Below are 23,780 nucleotides of genomic sequence, written 5' to 3'. Positions count from 1 at the left end.
TGTGAAGATGACTTTTCACCGAACATACTATTTGTGTCTTTAACCATGTGAATGCATTACCTAATTAAAAGATAAATATATCCTTAACTTAAAAAGGGATTCTTCTGAAATAAATTTTTTATAACAATTTCAGAAACAATTGTTTCTCATATTAATCTCCTCGTAGTTAGTTTCTCCTTCACATTAATGGATAAGACTGGTGAATTTAACTAAAAGATATATTCTTTATAAAACACTCTTTTTCTTTGGAATGCAACGAGGCAACAATTCAGATACTAAATTATGCCCAACCACAACCTCTTACACTTATATAAAAGATTACGTATTATGTCCTTGGGCCTCCCAGGTAGCACTAGTTGTAAAGAACCTGTCTGCCAATTCAGGAGAGATAGGAGAGATGGGTTTGATCCCTGGGTTGGGAAGATCCCCTGAAGGAGGGCACAACAACCCACTCCAGTATTCTTGCCTGGAGAATCCCATGGACAGATGAGCCTGGTGAGCTACAGTCCATAGGGTCACAAAGAGTTGGGCATAACTGACGTGACTTTAGCACGCACACACGCATTATGCCCTTATGCTTACGTCAGAAGCAACAAAGCATAAATCTGACCTCTGGGACAGATCCAACCAAAATCACTTTAAAACAAACAAACAAAACTAGAACCTTAGTAGAAATGACATATCAACTAGGAATATTACATACATGTGTGTAGAATAATATTCTGACACAATTTAAAGCATCTCACAATCTATACATGTCACATACCTGGAGTATAACCCCAGGGTTCATAGTATGATGGAAATACTCCAAGATGACAACCTCGGACAAACTCTTCGTAATCCATGGGTAGCAAGGGGCTGGTGGAGGATAGGAACTCTGGGTGCAAAATCAACTGAAAGAGAAAAAAAATCTAATGAGAAAAAAGAGAAAAGAAAGAAGAAATTAGAGAAAAAAATCTCCTAAATTTTTATTTGTTTCAGAATTTCGATACTATAGAATCCTTGTGCTTTAGACTCAGGGGAAAGAAAGAGAGAGATAAGGAAAAAGAAAAAGGAATAGGTCTGGGTGTTTTTTCTCCCCTCTCTATTCTCTGTGAATATCTACTCTGAGGACTGATTTTGCCTTAAGGTCCCAGGCCTGGATTGGAGGATATAGAGTTGTGTCCATTTTTGTTTTCATTCTAAACTCATCCAACCCAGCCTTTGTTAACAGTAAAGATTCTATTTGCATTCCTAACTGCTGGCCACTATCTTGTTTTTCAATTTATTCCCACCAGGAGCAGAAAAGAAGGGAGCTACCCTTCCACACCAAGTGAAATGGAACTGAGGGCCAATTGCAAGCTACCAATGCAATGTCCCTGAACTGGAGACAGGAAGAAGAGCAGGACATCCTGATAGGATATTTTCACCATGTGAGTACAATGGTCAAAAATAACCTCCAGAGCATAGGTTATAGAAAAATGCAATAAACAACTAAGATGCAATGAGTTTGAGCATTACCTTTCCTTTTAGCATAATTGATTTTTTTAAGTTTATGCAATTTGATTTTACACAACAATTGTGTTTAAAACTGACCCACAGCATTCTGAAAAGTTAACAATGGGCTCCCAGGAACTGGTATGAGCCTTTTCTTGGACTGCACAGCCTGTGCGTGTGTGTGTGCTAGTCACTTCAGTTGTGTCCGACTCTTTGCGACCCCATGGACTGTGTAGCCTGCCAGGCTCCTCTGTCCATGAGATTCTCCAGGCAAGAATACTGGAGTGAGTTGCCATGCCCTCTTCCAGGGCATCTTCCCAACCCAGGGATCGAATCTGTATCTCTTACGTCTCTTGTATTAGCAGGAGGGTTTCCACTAGCGCCACCTAGGAAGCCCCGCAGCCTTTAATTTTCTGCAAAGGCAGAGACAAGAGTGCAGCTATACTTGGACAGCTATGACTAGAATAACTACTTAGCTGATAACCTAGATAAATGAGTTATATTTATATTATTTATCAAAATAATGAACTATGAATTTAATATAATTATAATATATAAATTATATTACTCCAGTACTTTAAAATCAGATTTTTCTACTTCATTTATTAGAATTTAATTTTCATAACTTACTTAGCTATGAGGGGAGGCTGATAGGTAACCTAAAATTGGTTTGGTGAGAACTTTAATAAAATGGAGAAATAGAGTTATATATATATATATTATATTTTTTTTCATATATAGTATGCTTTATGTATTTTTATTTGTTTATATGTAAACATGTTTATATATAACTTGAAATAATGTCAAATTTACAGAAAAGTTGCAAGTATAATGTGAAGAGAATTAATATTTTTCCAGATCCATATAAGTATAAATTGCTGACTAGATGCTCATCATCCACAAATACTTAACATGTGTTTCCTACAGACAAGAATATTCTCCATTAAAAAACTAAAAATAGAGTAACCATATGATCCTGCAATTCCACCACTGGGTATGTATCTGGAGAAAACTCTAATTTGAAAAGATACCATGCACCCCAGTGTTTATAGCAGCACTATTTACAATAGCCAAGACATGGAAGAAACCTAAATGTCCATTGATAGATAAATGGATAAATATGAATATTACTCCATAAAAAAATAAAATAATACCATTTGCAGCAACATGGATGGACCTAAAGATTATCATATTAAGTGAAGTAAGTCAGATAAAGACAAATATCATATGATATCACATATGCATAGAATCTAAAAGATGGTACAAATGACCTTATTTACAAAATAGAAATAGACTCATAACCATAGAAAACAAACTTATGGTCACCAAAGGAAAGAGTGAGGGAGAGGGGAAGAGAGATAAACTACAAGTTTGGGATTAACATATATACACTACTGTATATAAAATAAGTAAACAACAAGGTTCTACTGCATAGCACAGGAAATGAGACTCATATCTTATAATACTAATAACTTACAATGGATAAAACTAAAAAAGAATATATATGTATACATAGCTGAAACACTTTGCTGTACGGTTGAAATTTAACAACTGAAATAAGTGTATATTCTTCCAAAGAGATTACTTTGAAGAAAAAAAAAACCTAATTTGGGATACACAGCAATAATGATGACAATAGTTGGCCAATACTTTATATATTATAAATCAGTTTCACATATATTACCTCATTTAATCTTAGCAACATTGTGTGATAAGGAGAGTAGACATTGTTATTGTCCTTATTTTATTTTATTGCTAGTTTTAAAAATAAGGAAACTAAGACTTTGTAGGCATAGCTCAATAGATCCATAAATAGGAGATATGTAACGCTAAAGAAGAAATGAAATGGTAAAATGTCCAAAAACTAGTACCTATAAATGATGGTTTATTCAGTCATAAGAGTTACAAATTGGCAAAGAAAATGGATAAAGTATTTTCTTCCACAAAACATAATTTTAATTCCTATTAAATGCAAAGTACTGCACTAGGAAAAGAGACCAAAGAGAGACACTTGACTGTGTCTATGTCTACAAGTCCGAAGCCCACTGTACTCTGTTGGCAAATATCAGCAAAGAAGGATTTGAAAGGCATTGTGCCTGCTTTGGCATTTCCAAACTTAGGAAAATTTGTTCTCTCCAAAGCCCATTTTGAAACATGAAAACATCATGGCTCATTCATTTTGTTCCCAGCCAAAGAGAATAACAGTACAACTAAAATAAGAACACAGCTGTTCTACATCCTAAAACAGCCAATGGCAGAAGCCCAGGGCAGAGGAAGGGATGTTAGAGGTCAGTCCAAGGTCACAGGGAGGATTAAATGAGATCCTGTGTGCAAAGCCCCCCAGCAGAGCAGCTGGTTCACAGCAAGACCTGGATCAGTCAACATACAACAAAAACTTGTCAGGCTGTATTTATCCTGGGAGGGAAGCAAGGTCCCCGGAAGTTAGTTTGCTTCCACAGTGGAAGATCTGAAATCTGCAGTCCAGACTTTTCTCACTATGCCTCAAAACTGAGGCAGGATCGATGATAAATTCAGATTCAAAACTATCTGCAATGTTTCCTGAATCAAATGGTCACATTAATATAAAAAACTTGCCAATTCAGTTGGAGAGTTCAGAATCACTCTGCTGCTGATGCTAAGTTGCATCAGTTGTGTCCGACTCTGTGTGACCCCATAGACGGCAGCCCACCAGGCTCCTCTGTCCCTGGGATTCTCCAGGCAAGAGTGGGTTGCCATTTCCTTCTCCAATGCATGAAAGTGAAAAGTGAAAGTGAAAATGAAGTCGTGACTCTTAGCAACCCCATGGACTGCAGCCTACCAGGCTCCTCCATCCATGGGATTTCCCAGGCAAGAGTACTAGAGTGGGGTGCCATTGCCTTTTCCAAAGAATCACTCTACAGCTGTCTATAAACATGCAGGTAATCCAATAGATACTTATACTGTCAAACTTTTAAAGGGCACCATTAATAATAAAATACCTAATTCTGAATTGACCAAAGTTTATCTCAGTGCTTTGTTCTTTTTTTTAATTATTTTTTATTTTTACATTTTTACAAACCCTTGTGTATCTCAGTGCTTTGAATGTATATTGTCCGGAGAAGGCAATGGCACCCCACTCCAGTACTCTTGCCTGGAAAATCCCATGGATGGAAGAGTCTGATAGGCTGCAATCCATGGGGTCGAAAAGAGTCGGACACAATGGAGTGACTTCACTTTCACTTTTCACTTTCATGTATTGGAGAAGGAAACGGCAATCCACTCCAGTGTTCTTGCCTGGAGAATCCCAGGGACGGGGGAGCTGGTGGGCTGCTGTCTATGGGGTCACACAGAGTCGGACATGACTGAAGTGACTTAGCAGCAGCAGCAGCAGAGCTATTCTTTAGAAAACAAACTTAACAGTTACCAGGAGCTAAGGAGAGGAGGGATAAATTTAGAGATGTAGATTGACACATACACACTACTATATAAAAACTAGGCTTCCCTGATAGCTCAAATGGTAAACAATCTGTCTGCAATGCAGGAGACCCGGGTTCGATCCCTGGGTCAGGAAGATCCCCTGGAAAAGGGAATGGCGACCCACTCCGGTATTCTTGCCCGGGAAATCCCATGGACAGAAGAGCCTGGAGGGCTACAGTCCACAGGATGGCAAAGAGTTGGACACAACTGAGTGACTGATACTTCCAATTTCATATATAAAATATATAACAAGTAAGTACCTATTCTATAGCACAGGGACTCTACTCAATATTCTGTAATGACCTATATGGGGAAAGATGTTTTTAAAAGAGCTGATATATGTGTATATATAACTGATTCAGTTTGCTGTACAGCAGAAACAAACACAGCACTGTAAATCAACTATACTCCAATAAAAATTTAAAACAGATAAAAAGAGGCTATTCTTTTATTTCTTTTCTGTGTATTTGTCTTATATTAAACAGTGAATATCTGAAAATATTTATGAGCTTAACTGCATAAACACAATTTCTTTGAGAAGCCTGCTAAACAGGTTACGTATGATTTATTTAGGGCTTCCCTGGTGGCTCAGCAGTAAAGACTCTGCCTGCCAATATAGGAGGCATGGGTTCAACCCCTGGGTTGGAAAGATCCCCTGCAGAAGGAAATGGCAACCCACTTCACTATTCTTGCCTGGGAAATCCCATGGACAGAGGAGACTAGAGGGCTACAGTTCATGGGGTGGCAAAGAGTCAGACATGACTGAGGGACCAAACAACAACAACCTCTTCTTTCTATTTTGCTCTCTCTTCCGTGTGTCTGGCTGCTCCTCTCTGCCTCCTCTTTCTTTCCACTTCTTTATCCTTCACAGGTATTTCTGTCAATAAGTTTTCATAACTACTCCTATCTCGGTGTCTGCTTTTAGAGGACAAAAACTGAGAAAACAGATGAGACATGATTACCAGCTCAAAAACCCCACAGTCTCTGGAAAAATGGGCATATTAAATTAAACTATATAGAATTCAATGTGATAACTCCTATAATTGCAGAAGATACAGACAAGGAAACAATCGTTCTGTCTGGAGTAGGTAAATGTATATTAAGGAAAAGTGTAAGAAAGAGATGACTTCTAGGTTGGATTCCAAAAGAATTGTTCAAATAAGAGAAATAAAATTATTTCAGAGGGAAAAAATATATCAGCAATTACATAGAAGTGTGAAATGTTTCACAAGTTTAGGAAATAAGTTACTTGTCCATTCCTGGGAGTTGCTTCACTGATATCATACTTTTTAAAAAATATCAATCTGTATTTATTGTACATAATAAGCATCAAGCACAGACAGATCGTCAGAGGAAGAGTCAAAATTTTAGACATGGATGTAACAAGAAATCAAAGCCCACTGGCCTCCAAAATCAAGTCCCCTGGGGGTTCTCAGTCCCTTTGCTGGATCCCCAGGTTGGGAAGTCTGTTGTGGGTCCTAGAACTTCATTAACAGTGCGAGAATTTCTTTAGTATAATTCTTCTGCAGTTCGTGGGTCGTCTGCTCTATGGCTCTATGGTGGGGCTAATGGCGACCTCCTCCAAGAGGGCTTATGCCACATGCTGTGTGACCCAGGTCTGCTGCGCCCAGAGATACTGCCCCTGCTGACCCGTACCTCTGCAGGAGACACTCAAACACTCAAAGCAGGTCTGGCTCAGTCTCTGTGGGGTCTCTGGGTCCTGATGTGCAGAAGGTTTTGTTTGAGCCCTCTAAGTGTCTCTAGTGGGTATGCGGTTTGATTCTAAATGCAATTTCACCCCTCCTACCATCTTACTGGGGCTTCTCCTTTGCCTTTAGCTGTGGATTATCTTGTTTTGGTGAGCTCCAACATTCTCCTGTCTATGGTTGTTCAGAAGCAAGTTGAAATTTTGGAGTTCTCGCAGCACATGTCCTTCTACTCCACCATCTTGCTTCCCCCCAGAAAAATACCCTCAGGGAATTTGATTTTGGAGTCCAGTGGGATTTGATTACAGCACTTTCACAGGACCAGGGAGACAGACTCTTGGAGGGCACAAACAAAACCTTCTGCACATCAGCAGCCAGGAGAAAGGACCAGTGTCCCCACAAGAGACTGAGCCAGACTTGCCTGAGAGTGTCCAGGAGTCTCTGGCAGAGATGTGGGTTGACAGTGGCCAGCTGCAGGGTCGGGGCACTGAATACAACAGTGCATGCACAAATCCTTTTGAAGGAGGTTGCCATTATCTTCATTATCCCTACCATAGTTTGGCCTCAGTCGAACAACAGGGAAGGAGCACAGCCCCACCCATCAAAAGAAAATTAGAATAACGATTTACTGAGCGTGGCCCCATTCATCAGAACAAGACCCAGTTTCCCCCACAGTCAGTCTCTCCCATCAATAAGGTTCCATAAACCTCTTATCCTTATCCATCAGAGGGCAGATAGAATGAAAACCATAATCACAGAAAATTAACCAAACTGATCACATGGACCACAGCCTGTCTAACTCAATGAAACTATGAGCCATGCCATGTAGGGCCACCCAAGACAGATGGGTCATAGGGGAGAGTTCTGACAAAAGGTGGTCTGTTGGAGAATAGAATAGCAAACCACTTCAGTATTCTTGCCTTGAGAACCCATGCACAGTATGAAAAAGCAAAAAGATAGGACACTGAAAGATGAACTCCCCAGGTCAGTAGGTGCCAAATATGCTACTGAAGAGTGGAGAAATAACTCCAGAAAGAAGGAAGAGACAGAGCCAAAGTGAAAACAATGCCCAGTTGTGAACGTGACTGGTGATGGAAGTAAAGTCTGATGCTGTAAAGAACAACATTGCATAGGAGCCTGAATGTTAGGCCCATGAATCAAGGTAAATTGGAAGTGGTCAAACAGGGGATGGCAAGAGTGAACATTGACATTTTAGGAATCAGTAAACTAAAATGGACTGGAATAGGTGAACTTAATTCAGATGACCATTGTATATACTACTGTGGGCAAGAATCCCTTAGAAAAAGTGGAGCAGCCCTCATAGTGAACAAAAGAGTCCTAAATGCAGTACTTGGGTGCAGTCTCAAAAATGACAGAACTATCTGTTCGTTTCCAAGGCAAACCATTCAATATTACAGTAATCCAAGTCTATGCTCCAACCACTAATGCTAAAGAAGCTGAAGTTGAACAATTCTATGAAGACCTTCAAGGCCTTCTAGAACTAGCACCAAAGAAAGATGTCCCCTTCATCATAGGGGACTGGAATGCAAAAGTAGGAAGTCAAGAGATACCTGGAGTAATAGGCGATTTTGGCCTTGGAGTACAACATGAAGCAGGGTAAAGGTGAACAGAGTTTTGCCAAGAGAACCCATTGATCATAGCAAACACCCTATTCCAACAACACAAGAGACAACTCTACACGTGGACATCACCAGATGGTCAACACTGAAATCAGATTGATTATATTCTTTGAAGCTGAAGATGTAGAAGATCTATACTGTCAGCAAAATCAAGACCAGGAGCAGACTGTGGCTCAGATCAAGAACTCCTTATTGCCAAATTCAGACTGAAATTGAAGAAAGTAGGGAATTCCACTAGACCATTCAGGTATGACCTAAATCAAATCCCTTACAGTTATACAGTGGAAGTGACAAATAGATTCAAGGGATTAGATTTGATAGACAGAGTGCCTGAAGAACTATGGACAGAGGTTTGTGACATTGTACAGGAGGCAGTGATCAAGACCATCCCCAAGAAAAAGAAATGCAAAAAGGCAAAATGGTTGTCTGAGGAGGCCTTACAAATAGCCGAGAAAACAAGAGAAGTGAAAGGCCAGGGGGAAAAGGAAAGATATACCCATCTGAATGCAGAGTTCCAAAGAATAGCAAGGAGAGATAAGAAAGCCTTCCTCAGTGATCAATGCAAAGAAATAGAGGAAAACAACAGAATAGGAAAAACAAGAGATCTTTTCAAGAAAATTAGAGATATCAAGGGAACATTTCATGCAAAGATGGGCTCAATAAAGGACAAGAACAGTATGGACCTAACAGAAGCAGAAGATATTAAGAAGAGGTGGCAAGAATACACAGAAGAACTATATAAAAAAGATCTTCATGACCCAGATGACCCTGATGGTGTGATCACTCACCTAGAGCCAAGCATCCTGGAGTGTGAAGTCATGTGGACCTTAGGAAGCATCACGAATAAAGCTAGTGGAGGTGATGGAATTCCAGTTGAGCTATTTCAGATCCTAAAAGATGATGCTGTTAATGTGCGGCACCCAACATGCCAACAAATTTGAAAAACTCAGCAGTGACCACAGGACTGGAAAGGTCAGTTTACTTTTTTTTTTAATTAATTTATTTTAGTTGGAGGCTAATTACTTTACAATATTGTAGTGGTTTTTGCCATACATTGATATGAATCAACCATGGGTTTACATGTGTTCCCCATCCTGAACCCCCCTCCCACCTCCCTGAAAAGGTCAGTTTTCATTCCAATGCCAAAGAATATTCAAACTACCACACAATTGCACTAATCTCACCTGCTAGCAAAGTAACGCTCAAAATTCTCCAAGCCAGGTGTCAATAATATGTGAACTGAGAACTTCCAGATGTTCAAGGTGGACTTAGAAAAGGCAGAGGAACCAGAGATCAAATTGCCAACATCTGTTGGATCACAAGAAAAAGCAAGAGAAAGCCAGAAAAACATCTACTTATGCTTTATTGACTACACCAAAGATTTTGACTGTGTGGATCACAACAAACTGTGGAAAATTCTTAGAGCTGGGAATACCAGACCACCTTATCTGCCTCCTGAGAAATCCATATGCAGGTCAGGAAGCAACAGTTAGAACCGAACATGGAACAACGGACTGGTTCCAAATTGAGAAGGGAGTATGTCAAGGCTGTGTATTGTCACCCTGCTTATTTAACGTATATGCAAAGTACATCATGAGAAATGCTGGGCTGGATGAAGCACAAGCTGGAATCAAGACTGCCGGGAGAAATATCAATAACCTCAGATATGCAGATGACACCACTTTTATGGCAGAAAGCAAAGAAGAACTAAAGAACCTCTTGATAAAAGTGAAAGAGGAGAGTGAAAAAGTTGGCTTAATACTCAGCATTAAAAAAACTAAGATCATGACATCCTGTCCCATCACTCCATGGCAAATAGATGGAGAAACAATGGAAACAGTGACAGAGTTTATTTTTGGGGGGCTCCAAAATCACTGCAGATGGTGGCTGCAGCCATGAAGATAAAAGACGCTTGCTTCTTTGAAAAAAACCTATGACCAACCTAGACAGCATGTTAAAAAGCAGACACATTACTTTGCCAACAAAGGTCCATCTAATCAAAGCTATGGTTTTTCCAGTAGAGCTGGATGATAAGGAAAGCTGAGTATTGAAGAACTGATGCTTTTGAACTGTGTTGTTGGAGAAAACTCATGGACTGCAGGGAGATCAAACCAGTCAATCCTAAAGGAAATCGGTCCTTCAGTCCTGAATATTCATTGGAAGGATTGATGCTGAAGCTGAAACTCCAATACTTTGGCCACCTGATACAAAGAACTGACTCACTGGAAAAGACCCTCATGCTGAGAAAGACTGAAGACAGGATGAGAAGGGGATGATGGAGGATGAGATGGTTGAATGGCATCACTGACTCAATGGACATGAGTTTGAGCAAACTCCAGGAGATGGTGATGGACAGGGAAGCCTGGCATGCTGCAGACCATGGGGTCACAGAGTTGGACATGACTGAGTGACAGAACTGAACTGTGACATGAAAGGTTCTGAGAAAAACAAAAATCAAAGGGGAAATAAGATGCTTTCCTTCTCCCACTATTTTCTTTCCAAGACACAAAAACTGAGAAGGACCAGTCTGGAGTAAACTACATGAGAATGATGACAAGTGTGTGTTGACATACTCTATGGATCCAATCCTGCTGAAAAAATGTAAAGAGTGGTGCAGCCTTGGCAGCAATAGTCCCGCATTTCCAGGGGAAAATGTGCAGCCTGGCTCTTATATGTGTGCTATGTGTTGAAAATTTGGAAATTCACAAACAAATGAGAAATAAAAAATCACCCATATTGAAAATAAATATTTATTTTTACCCATATTGAAAATAAATTTTAAAAATCACCCATATTACACAGGGCAATATACACATATATGTGGGTCTGTGTGTGGATTGTTTGAAATGAAAGGATTAACACAATATGGAGCATTTTATAAACAGCATGGATCATCTAATGCTGTATTATTAACTCTTTCTACTATTATTAAAATTTCTCCTGCCTTGATTTCTGATATATTTTCCTCTTTCTTTCTTTCCCTAATCTTTCATCTTTTAATCCTCTCTTGAAGTTCCCTTGGGTCAATATTTTCTTCAGTCCACCTAGTCTTCCAACATGGCAAGGTCATCATTACTTGGCCTCCGCTACTGCCCACATGCCAATAGCTCCCCTCACAACTGTCCTTATAAACCCCAGACCTATGTTTTATAACTACCCCTTAAGCATCTTAACTTGAATATCCCATATGTAAGTCGATGTATGGGGGTTTCCCTGGTGGCTCGGGTGTTTCCCTGGTGGCTCAGATGTTAAAGCGTCTGCCTCCAATGTGGGAGACCCAGGTTCGATCCCTGGGTCAGGAAGATCCCCTGGAGAAGGAAACGGAAACCCACTCCAGTATTCTTGCCTGGAGAATCCCATGGACGGAGAAGCCTGGTAGGCTACAGTCCACGGGGTCGCATAGAGTCAGACACGACTGAGCGATGGAACGGACTGACGGAACTCGATGTATGAAAACTTGAACTTCATTTGAGACATGACCCTCAAGCTAACTTGTTTTAAAGCTTTTCCTTAGGTTCTAGGAAGTGTGGGTTACACACTGAAGCCTCGCCTTCTGCCTCTTTTTCACTCCCCGCCCACTGGCCACTTGAGTGTGGTCTTTTTCTGCAGGCAGCCATTTCTTCCATTGCTCCATCCTCTCCGGAACTTCTGAGAAGGCCTTTGGAAGTGGCCCTCGATATCTCTCACCTGGACTGTTGCAGCAGGTCTTTAACTTGTCTCCGTGACATCCACTGATGCCTATGTCAACGATTGAGTGCAGGATGAGAAATACATTTAAGAATAGACTGTATTTTCCCAAGAGACTTTACAGAGAAGAGTAGAAAAACATTTAAAAACATCAAGAGGGGGTAGAGTTAAGGCAAAGCTTGTTTTTTTCATGTGGAAAAATTTCAGAAATATTTGTAAACAGCAAGGGAAAGAGCTAGCAAGCCTACAATATAGAAAAGGGTAAACGGGGTGCACTTCCTAAGAATGTGGGAGGAAATAAGATCCCAGAAAAACTCTTACAATCTGAAGGAAAAGAAGTAAGAATGAGTCAAAATCCAGATGTCGGGCCAGTATGAAGGGACTGTGAAGGAGTTTAGAGTTCATATCATTTGCTAAAGGCAAACGAAAGAAGCGACACTGGGGCCTTCCTTTCGAAAAGATTGGTAAATTCTTGTGACAACTTGATCTGGAGTGCTGGTGGATGGAAGTGAGCAGGAATAAGCTATGATCTGTTGACACATTTACCCTTGTCTCCCACACCTAACCCCATGCCTAAAACGTAACACACCCTCAGTAAACATCACGGAGACTAAGCGCCATTGCAGCAGAAGGCAGGTCTTATTCAACACTGTGCTTCATCACAGGAGAAACTCAGAGTTAAAAGAACAAATTAGTCTACAGGAAATTACATAAAACCATCATTAGCCACATTCTCTGAAACTAGAAGCTTCTCATACTATGCCCTTAAATTGAACTTTATGAGGAAGAAGCAAAGACAATTTATGTTAATCTCCGAGATTCATTCATTAAACAATTCTTAGACCATATGTGTTTCATTAAAAATGAGGCCATTTCCTGATGCCTGGTGACAGTATTTTTCAATGAAAATGAAAGCTACATGACAACTCAAAGCCATAAATAGTCTTCAATTATTTTTAAGGATGATACAAACATAGCACTTTTTAATTGCTCAAGAATGAATTAATTAATAATCAGTAATCAATTAATTGAATTAATTTTCTTTACAAGTATCATTTACAATATTTCTGAAAGCTGTTAAAACAAACAAGGGATGCTTCTAGTAAATTCTCAAAAACCTGTCCTCTATGATTTTGAAATGTCCCGCGTCAATAATGAGTTGTACCTTTACTCTGTCTGTGCGGCTATTGAAGAGCCCGATACGTCTAATGGTGCTGAGGATGGGATCGGTGGCATCATCGATCATGTTGTGAGTGGTCACCGGAGGCAAAGACTGCCGCTGAAGGAACAGAGGGAAGAAAATGTCAATTCAGGAAAACAATAAGTGTGACTAATTTCAACAATAGGTCATCAGCGATATGTCATCCAACCATTATGCCTTTATGGTCTGAGATGCCACTAAAGTGGAGGAGGGGTTGTCTGTGTATCCACAGGAAGATAACAGGTTAAAGAACTTCCTTCTATACTCTGAACACACGATGCTTTTGTTCACCAGCAGCCTAGACTTCTTGAAGCCTCCTGAGACTTACTGTAAGTCTCCAACATACGAAACTTCAAGTTGGGAATTTTCAAAAAGATGCAAAGGCACATTCGATCAGCATCTGATGTGTGTGAAGTTGCAGCTTGCCCTCTGCCTCCTATTGCTGACGATCCTTCAGCTCTACCATCTCCCACCGCCTCTCCCTCCTCCCGTCAGTAACTCTTCTTGCCTGTTCATTTGATGCCAGCCGCTGTATGCCAGCTGTCGTTGGACTGTCCTACTGTACCTTTCAAGGTACTGTATTGTGAGATTAAAAATGTTTTTTTGTGTGTGTTTGTTTTTATGTGTTATTTGTGTGAAAAGTTTTATAAACCTATTACAGTACTGTACTATATAGCCAATTATATTAGCTGGATACCTAGACTAACTTTGTTGGACTTGTGAACAAAAAGGACTTTCAAACATGCTCTCAGAATGTTAGCTCATTCATATGTAGGGGACCGATGGTACTTGGAATAATAATGGAACTCCAGATGAGCTACTCTACTGGTTCTCACTAGGGGACTGTTCTCCAGTGCCTCCTTATGTTAATGAACAAATTGCTATACATGGCTAACACAATTACCTTTTAAACAATTCCACTCTACTGAGAAACATTCACCTTTTCTCTAGAGTGACTCCGAAGTCTATGCTTTTTGAAAACTTTAGGCACTTTTTTTGTCATTGCAATATACATAGTTTTTCAATTGGCATATACGTTCCAAATGAATTTTTTAAGTAAATTTGAAGACAAGTTCCATGAGATTTGTTTATAGGAGCCTTGAAAAACCACTGGTGAAAGAGAACTCACAAAGGTGTCCTTTAGGTAAATACCTAAGGATGATTTTTCTAGCTCTCAGGTTTAAAACTTTCCCAGATTAGCCCATTTAAAAAAATTAAGATATTGATCTAAATAGACTTTAACAATTATGGGAAGTAATGGGCATTTTTTTCCTTTATTACCTGAGTTGAAAAGATAGCTCTTTTCATAATTGTCAGATCATCTCGATCCAAAATATTGTTCATGTCAGGAATTTCTCCTCTGTGGGGAAAATAGTTTTAAAAATCAAAATAAAAACAACTAGCACTAACCGATTGCTTCCTATGTGTCAAACACCATTTCAAGCAATTTAAAAATAAATGTAAAACAAACATAATTTCCTGATGAAACTCACAGACAAATTCCAAAGGGCAAGGAAGTTTGATAAAAGAATACCTTTGCTAGCATAAAAGAAAATTGAAATTAATTTTTAAGCATACTGTTGATGACCAGGAGGATACTTTCATAATATTTTGCCTACTTTAACAATTTTAGGAAGTGAGTACTATGTTCTACAGTGGCCATAACTTTTCCATCTATAAGTTGATATTTTAAAAAATTATGTATTTATGTTTGGCTGTGCTGTGCAGGCTTTTCTCTTAGTTTCAGCTAGTGGTGGTTACTCTAATTGCAGTGCATGGGCTTCTCACTGTGGTGAGCTTCTCAATGTATACTAAATATACATTAAGTAATATATATTACTTAAGAAAATGTTAGTTAACATTAACTAATATGTTCATTAATAAATATATGTTAATAAGTCAATATATATTTTGACTTGAAATCTTCCACAGCTTCAAATTGACATATTAACTCTCAATGAGAATTCCATTGAAGGAGAGCCTATCTGCGGGCTTCCTCAATGTCTTAGCAGGTAAAGAAACTGTCTGCAATGCAGGAAACTTGAGTTCAATTTCTGGACTGAGAAGATCTCCTGGAGGAGAAAATGGCACCCTCCTCCAATATTCTTGCCTGAAAAAAATCTCATTTTCAGGACAGAGGAGCCTGGTGGGCTACAGTCCAAAGTGTCACAAAGAGTCAGACATGATTGAGTAACTGAGTTCACACACAGATAACTTACCCGCGTATTTAACTATGTTCTCATTTGTACAACCTGTCAACAAATGTCTGTCAGAAGAAGGATTAAACAAAGCCTGCTCATATGATGCAACATATCTTCAGTTCAGTTCAGTCGCTCAGTCGTGTCCAACTCTTCAACCCCATGGACTGCAGCTCACCAGGTCTCCCTGTCCATCACCAACTCCCAGAGCCTACTCAAACTTATGTCCATTGTGTTGGTGATGTCATTCAACCATCTCATCCTCTGTCATCCCGTCTCCTCCTGCCTTCAATCTTTCCCAGCATCAGGGTCTTTTTCAATGAGTCAGTTCTTCACATCAGTTCAGTTTAGTCGCTCAGTCGTGTCCAACTCTTTATGACCCATGGACTGCAGCACGCCAGGCCTCCCTGTCCATCACCAACTCCCGGAGTCTACCCAATTCATGTCCATTGAGTTGGTGATGCCACCCAACCACCTTATCCTCTGTCGTCCCCTTCTCTGCCTGCCCTCAATCTTTCCCAGCATCAGGGTCTTTTCAAATGAGTCAGCTCTTTGCATCAGGTGGCCAAAGTATTGGAGTTTCAGCTTCAACATCAGTCCTTCCAACGAACACCCAGGACTGATCTCCTTTAGGATGGACTAGTTGTGTCTCCTTGCAGTCCAAGGGACTATCAAGAGTCTTCTCCAACACCACAGTTCAAAAGCGTCAATTCTTCTGCGCTCAGCTTTCTTTATAGTCCAACTCTCACATCCATACACGACTACTGGAAAAACCATAGCCTTGACTAGTTGGACCTTTGTTGGCAAAGCAATGTCTCTGCTTTTTAATATGCTGTCTAATTTGGTCATAACTTTTCTTCCAAGGGGCAAGCATCTTTTAATTTCATGGGGGCAGTCACCATCTGCAGTGATTTTGGAGACCCCCAAAATAAAGTCAGCCACTGTTTCCACTGTTTCTCCATCTATTTGCCATGAAGTGATGGGACTGGATGCCATCATCTTAGTTTTCTGAATGTGGAGTTTTAAGCCAACTTTTTCACTCTACTCTTTCAGTTTCATCAAGAGGCTCTTAAGCTCTTCTTTGCTCTCTGCCATAAAGGTGGTGTCATCTGCATATCTGAGGTTATTGATATTTCTTCCGGCAATCTTGATTCCAGCTTATGCTTCATCCAGCCTGGCATTTCGTATGATGTACTATGCATATAGATTAAATAAGCAGCTTGACGATATACAGCCTTGATGTACTCCTTTCCCTATTTGGAACCAGTCTGTTGTTCCATATCCAGTTTTAATTGTTGCTTCTTGACCTGCATACAGATTTCTCAGGAGGCAGGTAAGATGATCTGCTATTCCCATCTCTAAGAATTTTTCACAATTTGTTGTGATCCACACAGTCAAAGACTTTGGCATAGTCAATAAAGCAAAAGTAGTTGTTTTTCTATAACTCTCTCGCTTTTTCCATGATCCAGCAGATGTTGGCAATTTGATCTCTGGTTCCTCTGCCTTTTCTAAAACCAGCTTGAACATCTGGAAGTTCAGGGTTCAGGTACTGTTAAAGCCTGACTTGGAGAATCTTCAAAGGCTATTAGTTTTTTTATATTTGGAAAAAAATTAATATAGTGTCTAAATACTTGTCTCAATATTGAAGCCCTAAATGTTTGAGTGGTTTCGTGTTCCAAGCTCCTACCTTAATAATGCATCATACAGTTTCTTTCCAAACTTTTCCTTCACAGAATGTGCAGTGTCCCTGTAGGAACAGAAAGATATACAACTCAAACAATGTCACCCTTTTTAGTCTTTCTTTGCCATGATGGTATTCTGTCAGTGCATTCTTTGAAATTGCAGGTCTCTTTTATATCACCTCTTTTGTTCTTTTCTTATTTGCCAATTTAGCCTGAGTTAACACCTCTAGAGCTGAGGCAACTGAACACCCTGACCAGTGCGGGGAGTGTAACTTTCTTTGGCTTGATGATAATCAGGAGAAGTTGGGTGAAGGGAAAGGGAGTGTATGGAGGTATCCATATAATATGAGGAATTTGCTTATGAGAAATGGAATATTTCCTGCCATATCCGTAAACAAGGATGTCAAAGTCATCAGCAATTGCAGCCCCCAATGTGAGATGGTGAGCCCTAAGGAAACTCAGGAAGAAGAATACCTGCCATCTTGCAGCCATTAAACTGCAGTCACTACCTACTGTGAGTCCCAAGGGAACTCAGAATGTGAAAAACACTGGATACTAGTCACAAATAGGTGAGGTTTCTATCAAAGGAATATTTTCAGTGAGTCCAGACTCCTGCATCTTCCCATACAAAGAAAATCACTAAGTTCCTTAACTAGGGATATCTGATTTTCTTTAATTAGCAATAATCTTTTGATGTTCAGACTACCTGCCCTTTGCGGCAAAACTTCTATATAACCTGGCTCCTCTCCTGGCCTTCTCAGAGCAGTTCTCTCAGGGTTACTTGAGATGCTGTCTCCCAGGCTCAAAGTTCTAAATATTACCAGCAAATAAAATGTAACTCTCAATTTTTAGGTTGCAACTATTTTTTAAGTCAACATTTATAATTGTTGAGTCTGGCGTATGGGGAGGAGGGGGAGCAAAATACTAATTTCATTACTTTGGCATATGTTTTAACATTTCCATAATAAATTTTTAAAAAATCTGACCCATCTTTAAAGATTTCTACAAAGGCCTTATCCTTCCACAGTAGTTCGTTCCAACATTTTTATACGAACACAGTTTTATAGACATGACAAAATTTAACAAAGGAGCCCAGTGAGAAGAGAACCAAGTAGTATGTAAGCTATTATAATCTTAAGGGGGAAAAATAGTTCAAGGAAATAGATCAGAAATCATATACTTAAAAAAAATCCCTTTATACCTATAGCTTGAGAATATTTACAAGATGTGAGGTTACCATAGCTGTTTGCGCACCGCCTGGCCTTTCAGGGTTTCCACATTGAAATTATTTGTCTTGGCAGGCATAATGAAAAACACCACCACGGTGACGTCACTTTTATGCATCTAATGAGGGGTTAGAAAACACAGCAGAGTCAACTATCAAAGATAAACCATGTGACAGCTGGACCTTAAACTGTGACAAATAGTGCTTTGAAATATCTTGAGAGAATAAGAATACTTAGTTATGACTGACAAAGAAATTATACACCACTGTCTTGAAGCTTCTTCAGAAAATTTAAATATGACGTTCAACTAAGATCTGACAATTAACAATTAAAAATCCACACAGAATAATTTCATGGCATCCATCATCTAAAATATATAGCAATTGCTACTGATATCACTGTGGTTTTCTGTGGTTAAAAAATAACATAAAAGATAACACAAATGTTAAAATTCCAGATCGGAAAGTTAATGAGGATTTCATTTGGGTTTATTCTACATCTCATAGCTAATTTACATGGATATGCACAAATAGATTATTTACATTTTTCCATTAAATGTCTTGATTCTCATGATGTTGCATTTTGTTTTTTTTTTTTTTCAACCATATAGGAACCAGAACAGGGACTCAGAGCTTTTGGTGTAGCAGTTACTGTGTTGGGTGCTTTAAACACATAAGTTAACCTGAGTCTAACTATCACTCTCCTCATTAATTTCAAAAGAGAGGCACAAGAGTTTTGATTCTTCTTCTGAGCTCCTATCACAGGTTATTGGCAAAGTTGGAAGTCAAACTACTGTTTTGTTTTGTTTTTATGAACTGGTGTTTTTTGACTCTACAATCTGTTTACTCTTCCTATTCCAAAAATATTATTGACCTGAAGTTTCTCAGAAAGAAATGACATGCCAAACAGCTGTGGGAATGAAAGCGTAAACTTACTTAAAACTGTGAACTGATGAATGCTTTTATATTCTGAAATGACTGACTCTTGAATGTGGGCACTATCATCTAACCTGTGGTCTCTGCCCTCTGGGACCTTATATTCTATTCAAAACATCTATGGGAACCATCAAACCAGAAACACCCCAGGAGTAGGCAATGTGCTTTTATTAAAGATTAAATGTACTGTACGGAAAGAAAATGTCTTATTTTGATTTCTCCAAAGGTTGTAATTATCTTTGATGTCTAGGATAAGAGAAGTTCACTTTTTCTTCACAACTAAAAATAAAGCAAATATTTAATAAATGTGTGGATAAGTTAATGTCTCTAGACATGCCACATTTTTATATAGTGTGAGTCCATCTATAAAGTTTGTTAAATAGATACATATCAGAAAATACTGTGAAATAAGATTATTCCAGTTTATTCTTGAATAATCTTTTGGATCTTCAATCCTATTTTATAAGCGTCGGTATTTATTAATGTGATTTTAGTAATCTCTTAAAATACTCGGTACAGTGTATGTGCTTAGTCTCTCAGACATGTTTGATTCTTTGCCACCCTTTGGACTGTAGACTGCTAGGTTCTTCTGTTCATGGAATTTCCCAGGCAATAATGCTGGAGTGGGTTGCCAGTTCCTTCTCCAGGGGATCTTCCTGACCCAGGGATCAAAGCTGCAACTCTGGTCTCTCCTGAGTTTCAGGCAGATTCTTTACCCTGTGAGCCACCCAAGAATATCTGGGCTAAGACAGATAAAACTATGTCCAAGAAATAAAAACTGAATGGGAAAGTTATACAGAGCTCAGGAAAATTTAGATTGTCTCAGCATCTCAATAAAATTAGACTTCTACACTGACCTCCTTATGTATTCTATATTTTTCTATGATGGGACAAGAATATAAGCCAATAACCTTCATCAGTATCTATGATGCAGTACTTCCATTGGCACAGGTTTTATTGCTGGATTAGTTCAGAACCTATTTTAAGAACACGCCTGCCAGTGCAAGAAACACAAAAGACGTAAGTTTGATTACTGGGTCGGGAAGATCCTCTGGAGAAGGAAAGAGTAACCCACTCCAGTGTTCTTGCCTGGGAAATCCTATGGACAGAGGAGCCTGGTGGGCTACAGTCCATGGGGTCACAAAGAGTTAGATATCACTGAACATGCACACACAACAACAGTTCACAACCTATTTTAAGATTCTGAGCAAATCTAGCCTATTGAGCAAAAAATCATTCCATATTTGCGAGTGGGAAACTCCCTCTATGTTTCTGTATGGTGGGATCTCTCCTAGTTTCATGGTTTGAGGCTTTCAGATATCAGAGTAGAGGCACGGCTAGTGAGTTGGGAGAGGAATAGAGTTTGTGTGTGTCTGCCCCATTCTACGAGGGCAACTGCTGGGGAGGGCAACTGCTTGGGAGGGCAACTGCTTGGCTTTCAGGCATGTCACACATGTTTTTCTGAAGGCTTCTTCTGGTTAGAGGGGATGGAAATGGCCAGGGCTCTCTGTGATTAGATGTCTAATACCATAAAGTTTAATACCAAGGTCCAGTATTAGGAAGCCTATTAATGCCATGCAACCAAGCCATATCTCCCATTATAGTATTTTTTTTATTTTTTTTTTTATATTTGATTTTTTAATTTATTTTTTTTTTATTTTACAATATTATATTGGTTGGTTTTGCCATACATTGACATGAATTCGCCCCAGGTGTACATGAGTTCCCCCTCCTGAACCCCCCTCCCACCTCCCTCCTCCCTTTATCCTCCCTCTGGGTCATCCCTGCACACCAGCCCCGAGTATCCTGTAACATGCATTGACCCTGAACTGCTGATTCGCTTCACACATGACAACATACATGTTTCAATGTCATTCTCTCAAATCATCCCACCCTCACCCTCTCCCACAAAGTCCCAAAGACTGTTCGATACAACTGTGTCTCTTTTGCTGTCTCGTATACAGGGTTATATTTCCATCTTTCTAAATTCCATATATATGTGTTAGTATACTGTATTGGTGCGTTTCTTTCTGTCTTACTTCACTCTGTATAATAGGCTCCAGTTTTATCCATCTCATTAGAACTGATTCAAATGCATTCTTTTTAATGGCTGAGTAATACTCCATTGTGTATATGTACCAAAGCTTTCTTATCCATTCATCTGCAGATGGACATCTAGGTTGCTTCCATGTCTTGGCTATTATAAACAGTATTTTTTTAAATTAATTTTTATTGGAGTATAGTTGCTTTACAATGTTGCATTAGTTTCTACTGTATAGCAAAGTGAATTAGCCATACATATACATATATCTTCTCTCTTTTAGACTTCCTTCCCATTCAGGTCACCACAGTGCATTAAGTCTATCGATTTTAAAAAAGGCAAGGTTTTGTTCTCTTTACTCTCTGTTTGCTTGATTTCTCTGTATCTTTCAATTGTTCACAAACTCTTGGGGGATAGGTGGGAAAGAGGATGCTATATGGTCAGCTTAAAACATGGCACATATATAACATATAAAGGAAAAGGATGTAAAAAATGAATATATACATTTATATATATGTATAACTGAATCAGGGCTTCCCAGGTGGCACTGGTGTAAAGAACCCGCCTGGCAATGCAGGAGACACAAGAAATGTGGGTTGATCCCTGGATCAGGAAGATCCCCTAGAGAAGAGCATGGCAACCCACTCCAGTGTTCTTGCCTGGAGAATCCCACGGACAGAGGAGCCTGGTGGGCTACAGTCCACAGGGTCTCAAAGAGTTGGACACGACTGAAGCGACTGAGCACGTACAACTGTATCACTTTGCCATACACCTGAAACTAACACAGCATTGTAAATCAACTATATATCAGTAGAATTTTTTTTTAAATTTAAATTAACATAAAATATCCTTTCGGGTGCATTTCCAATAAAATTTTGCTTCTATGATTCTTCAAAGAGAAACATACTATTATATTGGCTATATACCCAATATAACGTGATAAGTTTATAGCTCTCTTTAAAAAACACCTGACATCTTAGACAAATACATGAGCAAAGAGTGTGGCAATTATATTTTCATTGTAAATATGATAATTGAAAGACCAAAGGCATTTTAAAAATAAAGCTATCATTTTCAGTCTTCAAAATCATATATTTTTTTGAAAGCCATTTAAGAAGCCAGGAAGTCCGTTACTTTCCACAGAAGAAAGTTCTCTACAAAAGCACTGTTTTCGTGTTCTAGAGCATTCTTACCCTCAGCAGGAAATTTAACCTGGATAAGGATTCTAAGAAGATGTCAGCTCCTTTGTTTGAAAACTCATACCTCCCAGCAATGAAGAGGAACAGCGTTTTTTCAAGATCAAAGTCCAGATGACTAAAAACAAAACAGGTTCCAATGAAAGAGAGCAACAGCAACAAAATGTACACTTGAGTTCTGTTAAAGTACAAAGGGGACTGGGAAATATAAACATTTACTTTAACAACACTGTTTTCTCTATACCCCAGATCCCTAACATCACAGGATAATTTTTTTTTTTAATAAAGAAAAGCATACCCATAGAAATGACCTCGAACAAACTCTTGGATCCTGGCCTTGTACATAGCATGGAGATTTTGAAACTCATGTACAGCTGAAAATTTCTTAACATTCAAGCCATTTGGAGTAACTACATCTGGAAAATCAAAGTAAAATCCTCATGGAAAAATCTCTTTTGAGAGAGGATAGCATTGCAAAAACAACAGTATTTTGCTAGAGAAGACTCTTGAGAGTCCCTTGGGCAGCAAGGAAACCAAACCAATCACTCCTAAAGGAAATCAGCCCTGAATTCCTTGTTGAACAACAACAACAAGAAGTTAGGTGCATATTAACATTTCTAGTTTCTGACTATCATAGAATTGGAAGTTTATGAAAATCCATAATGAATTGCTGACATAGAAAATCAGGAGGATCTGACTGAAATAGCATTGAGTAATGGGTATTATGTAATCGACCAATAGCAAAAATAGTCATTGTTAAGAGCTTTCAGTCACCAATCACTTACTATGCATTAGGTACTGCTCTAAACGCCTTGCAATGTAACTCATTTAATCCCTGCAACAACCAGTGGAGCAAGGTGATATTTCAGAGGCAGAAACTGAGACACAGAGTTGTTCCAGAATCTGTTCCAGAACACATGGGTAGAGTCCACACTGTCTGTCTCCACCTATTTTAACCTTCGCTGTCCTGTGTGTTAAACTAACTCTTTTTTAAATTTTTATTGGCGTAAATTGGCTTTACAGTGTTCTGTTAGTTTCTAGTGTGAGGCAAAGTGAATATGTGTATATATATAGCCCCTGTTTTTTGGATTTCTTTCCCATTTAGATCACCACATAGCACTGAGTAGAATTCATGTGATATACAGTAGGTTCTCATTAGTTATCTATTGTATACGTGCATGTGCGCTAAATCACTTCAGTCATGTCCAGCTCTTTGCTACCCAGTGGACACTAGCCCATCAGGCTCCTCTGTCCATGAGATTCTCCAGGCAAGAATACTGGAGTGGTTTGCTACGCCCTCCTCCAGGGCATCTTCCTGACCCAGGGATCAAACCCA

General features: G+C 39.2%; 1 protein-coding gene across 1 annotated transcript in view; it reads right to left on the bottom strand.

Moving 5' to 3' along the window:
* GYS2 (glycogen synthase 2) overlaps window positions 1-23,780 on the bottom strand; it is a 55,500-nt gene that overhangs the window by 9,380 nt on the left and 22,340 nt on the right. Inside the window, exons 6-12 of the mRNA XM_055395650.2 lie at window positions 22,743-22,860; window positions 22,442-22,562; window positions 18,284-18,390; window positions 17,052-17,111; window positions 14,448-14,526; window positions 13,131-13,244; window positions 767-893 (exon numbers count right to left, since the gene is read on the bottom strand). Coding sequence (XP_055251625.2) covers window positions 767-893; window positions 13,131-13,244; window positions 14,448-14,526; window positions 17,052-17,111; window positions 18,284-18,390; window positions 22,442-22,562; window positions 22,743-22,860 — 726 coding nt within the window. The remainder of the gene's footprint in view (window positions 1-766; window positions 894-13,130; window positions 13,245-14,447; window positions 14,527-17,051; window positions 17,112-18,283; window positions 18,391-22,441; window positions 22,563-22,742; window positions 22,861-23,780) is intronic.

This window comes from Moschus berezovskii, chromosome 6 (assembly GCF_049115385.1).
Source record: "Moschus berezovskii isolate FMDL1 chromosome 6, NW_MosBer_1.0, whole genome shotgun sequence".
Taxonomy (NCBI): domain Eukaryota; kingdom Metazoa; phylum Chordata; class Mammalia; order Artiodactyla; family Moschidae; genus Moschus; species Moschus berezovskii.
Note: the sequence above shows the minus strand (reverse complement) of the source record. Positions and strands in the feature narration are given on the sequence as shown.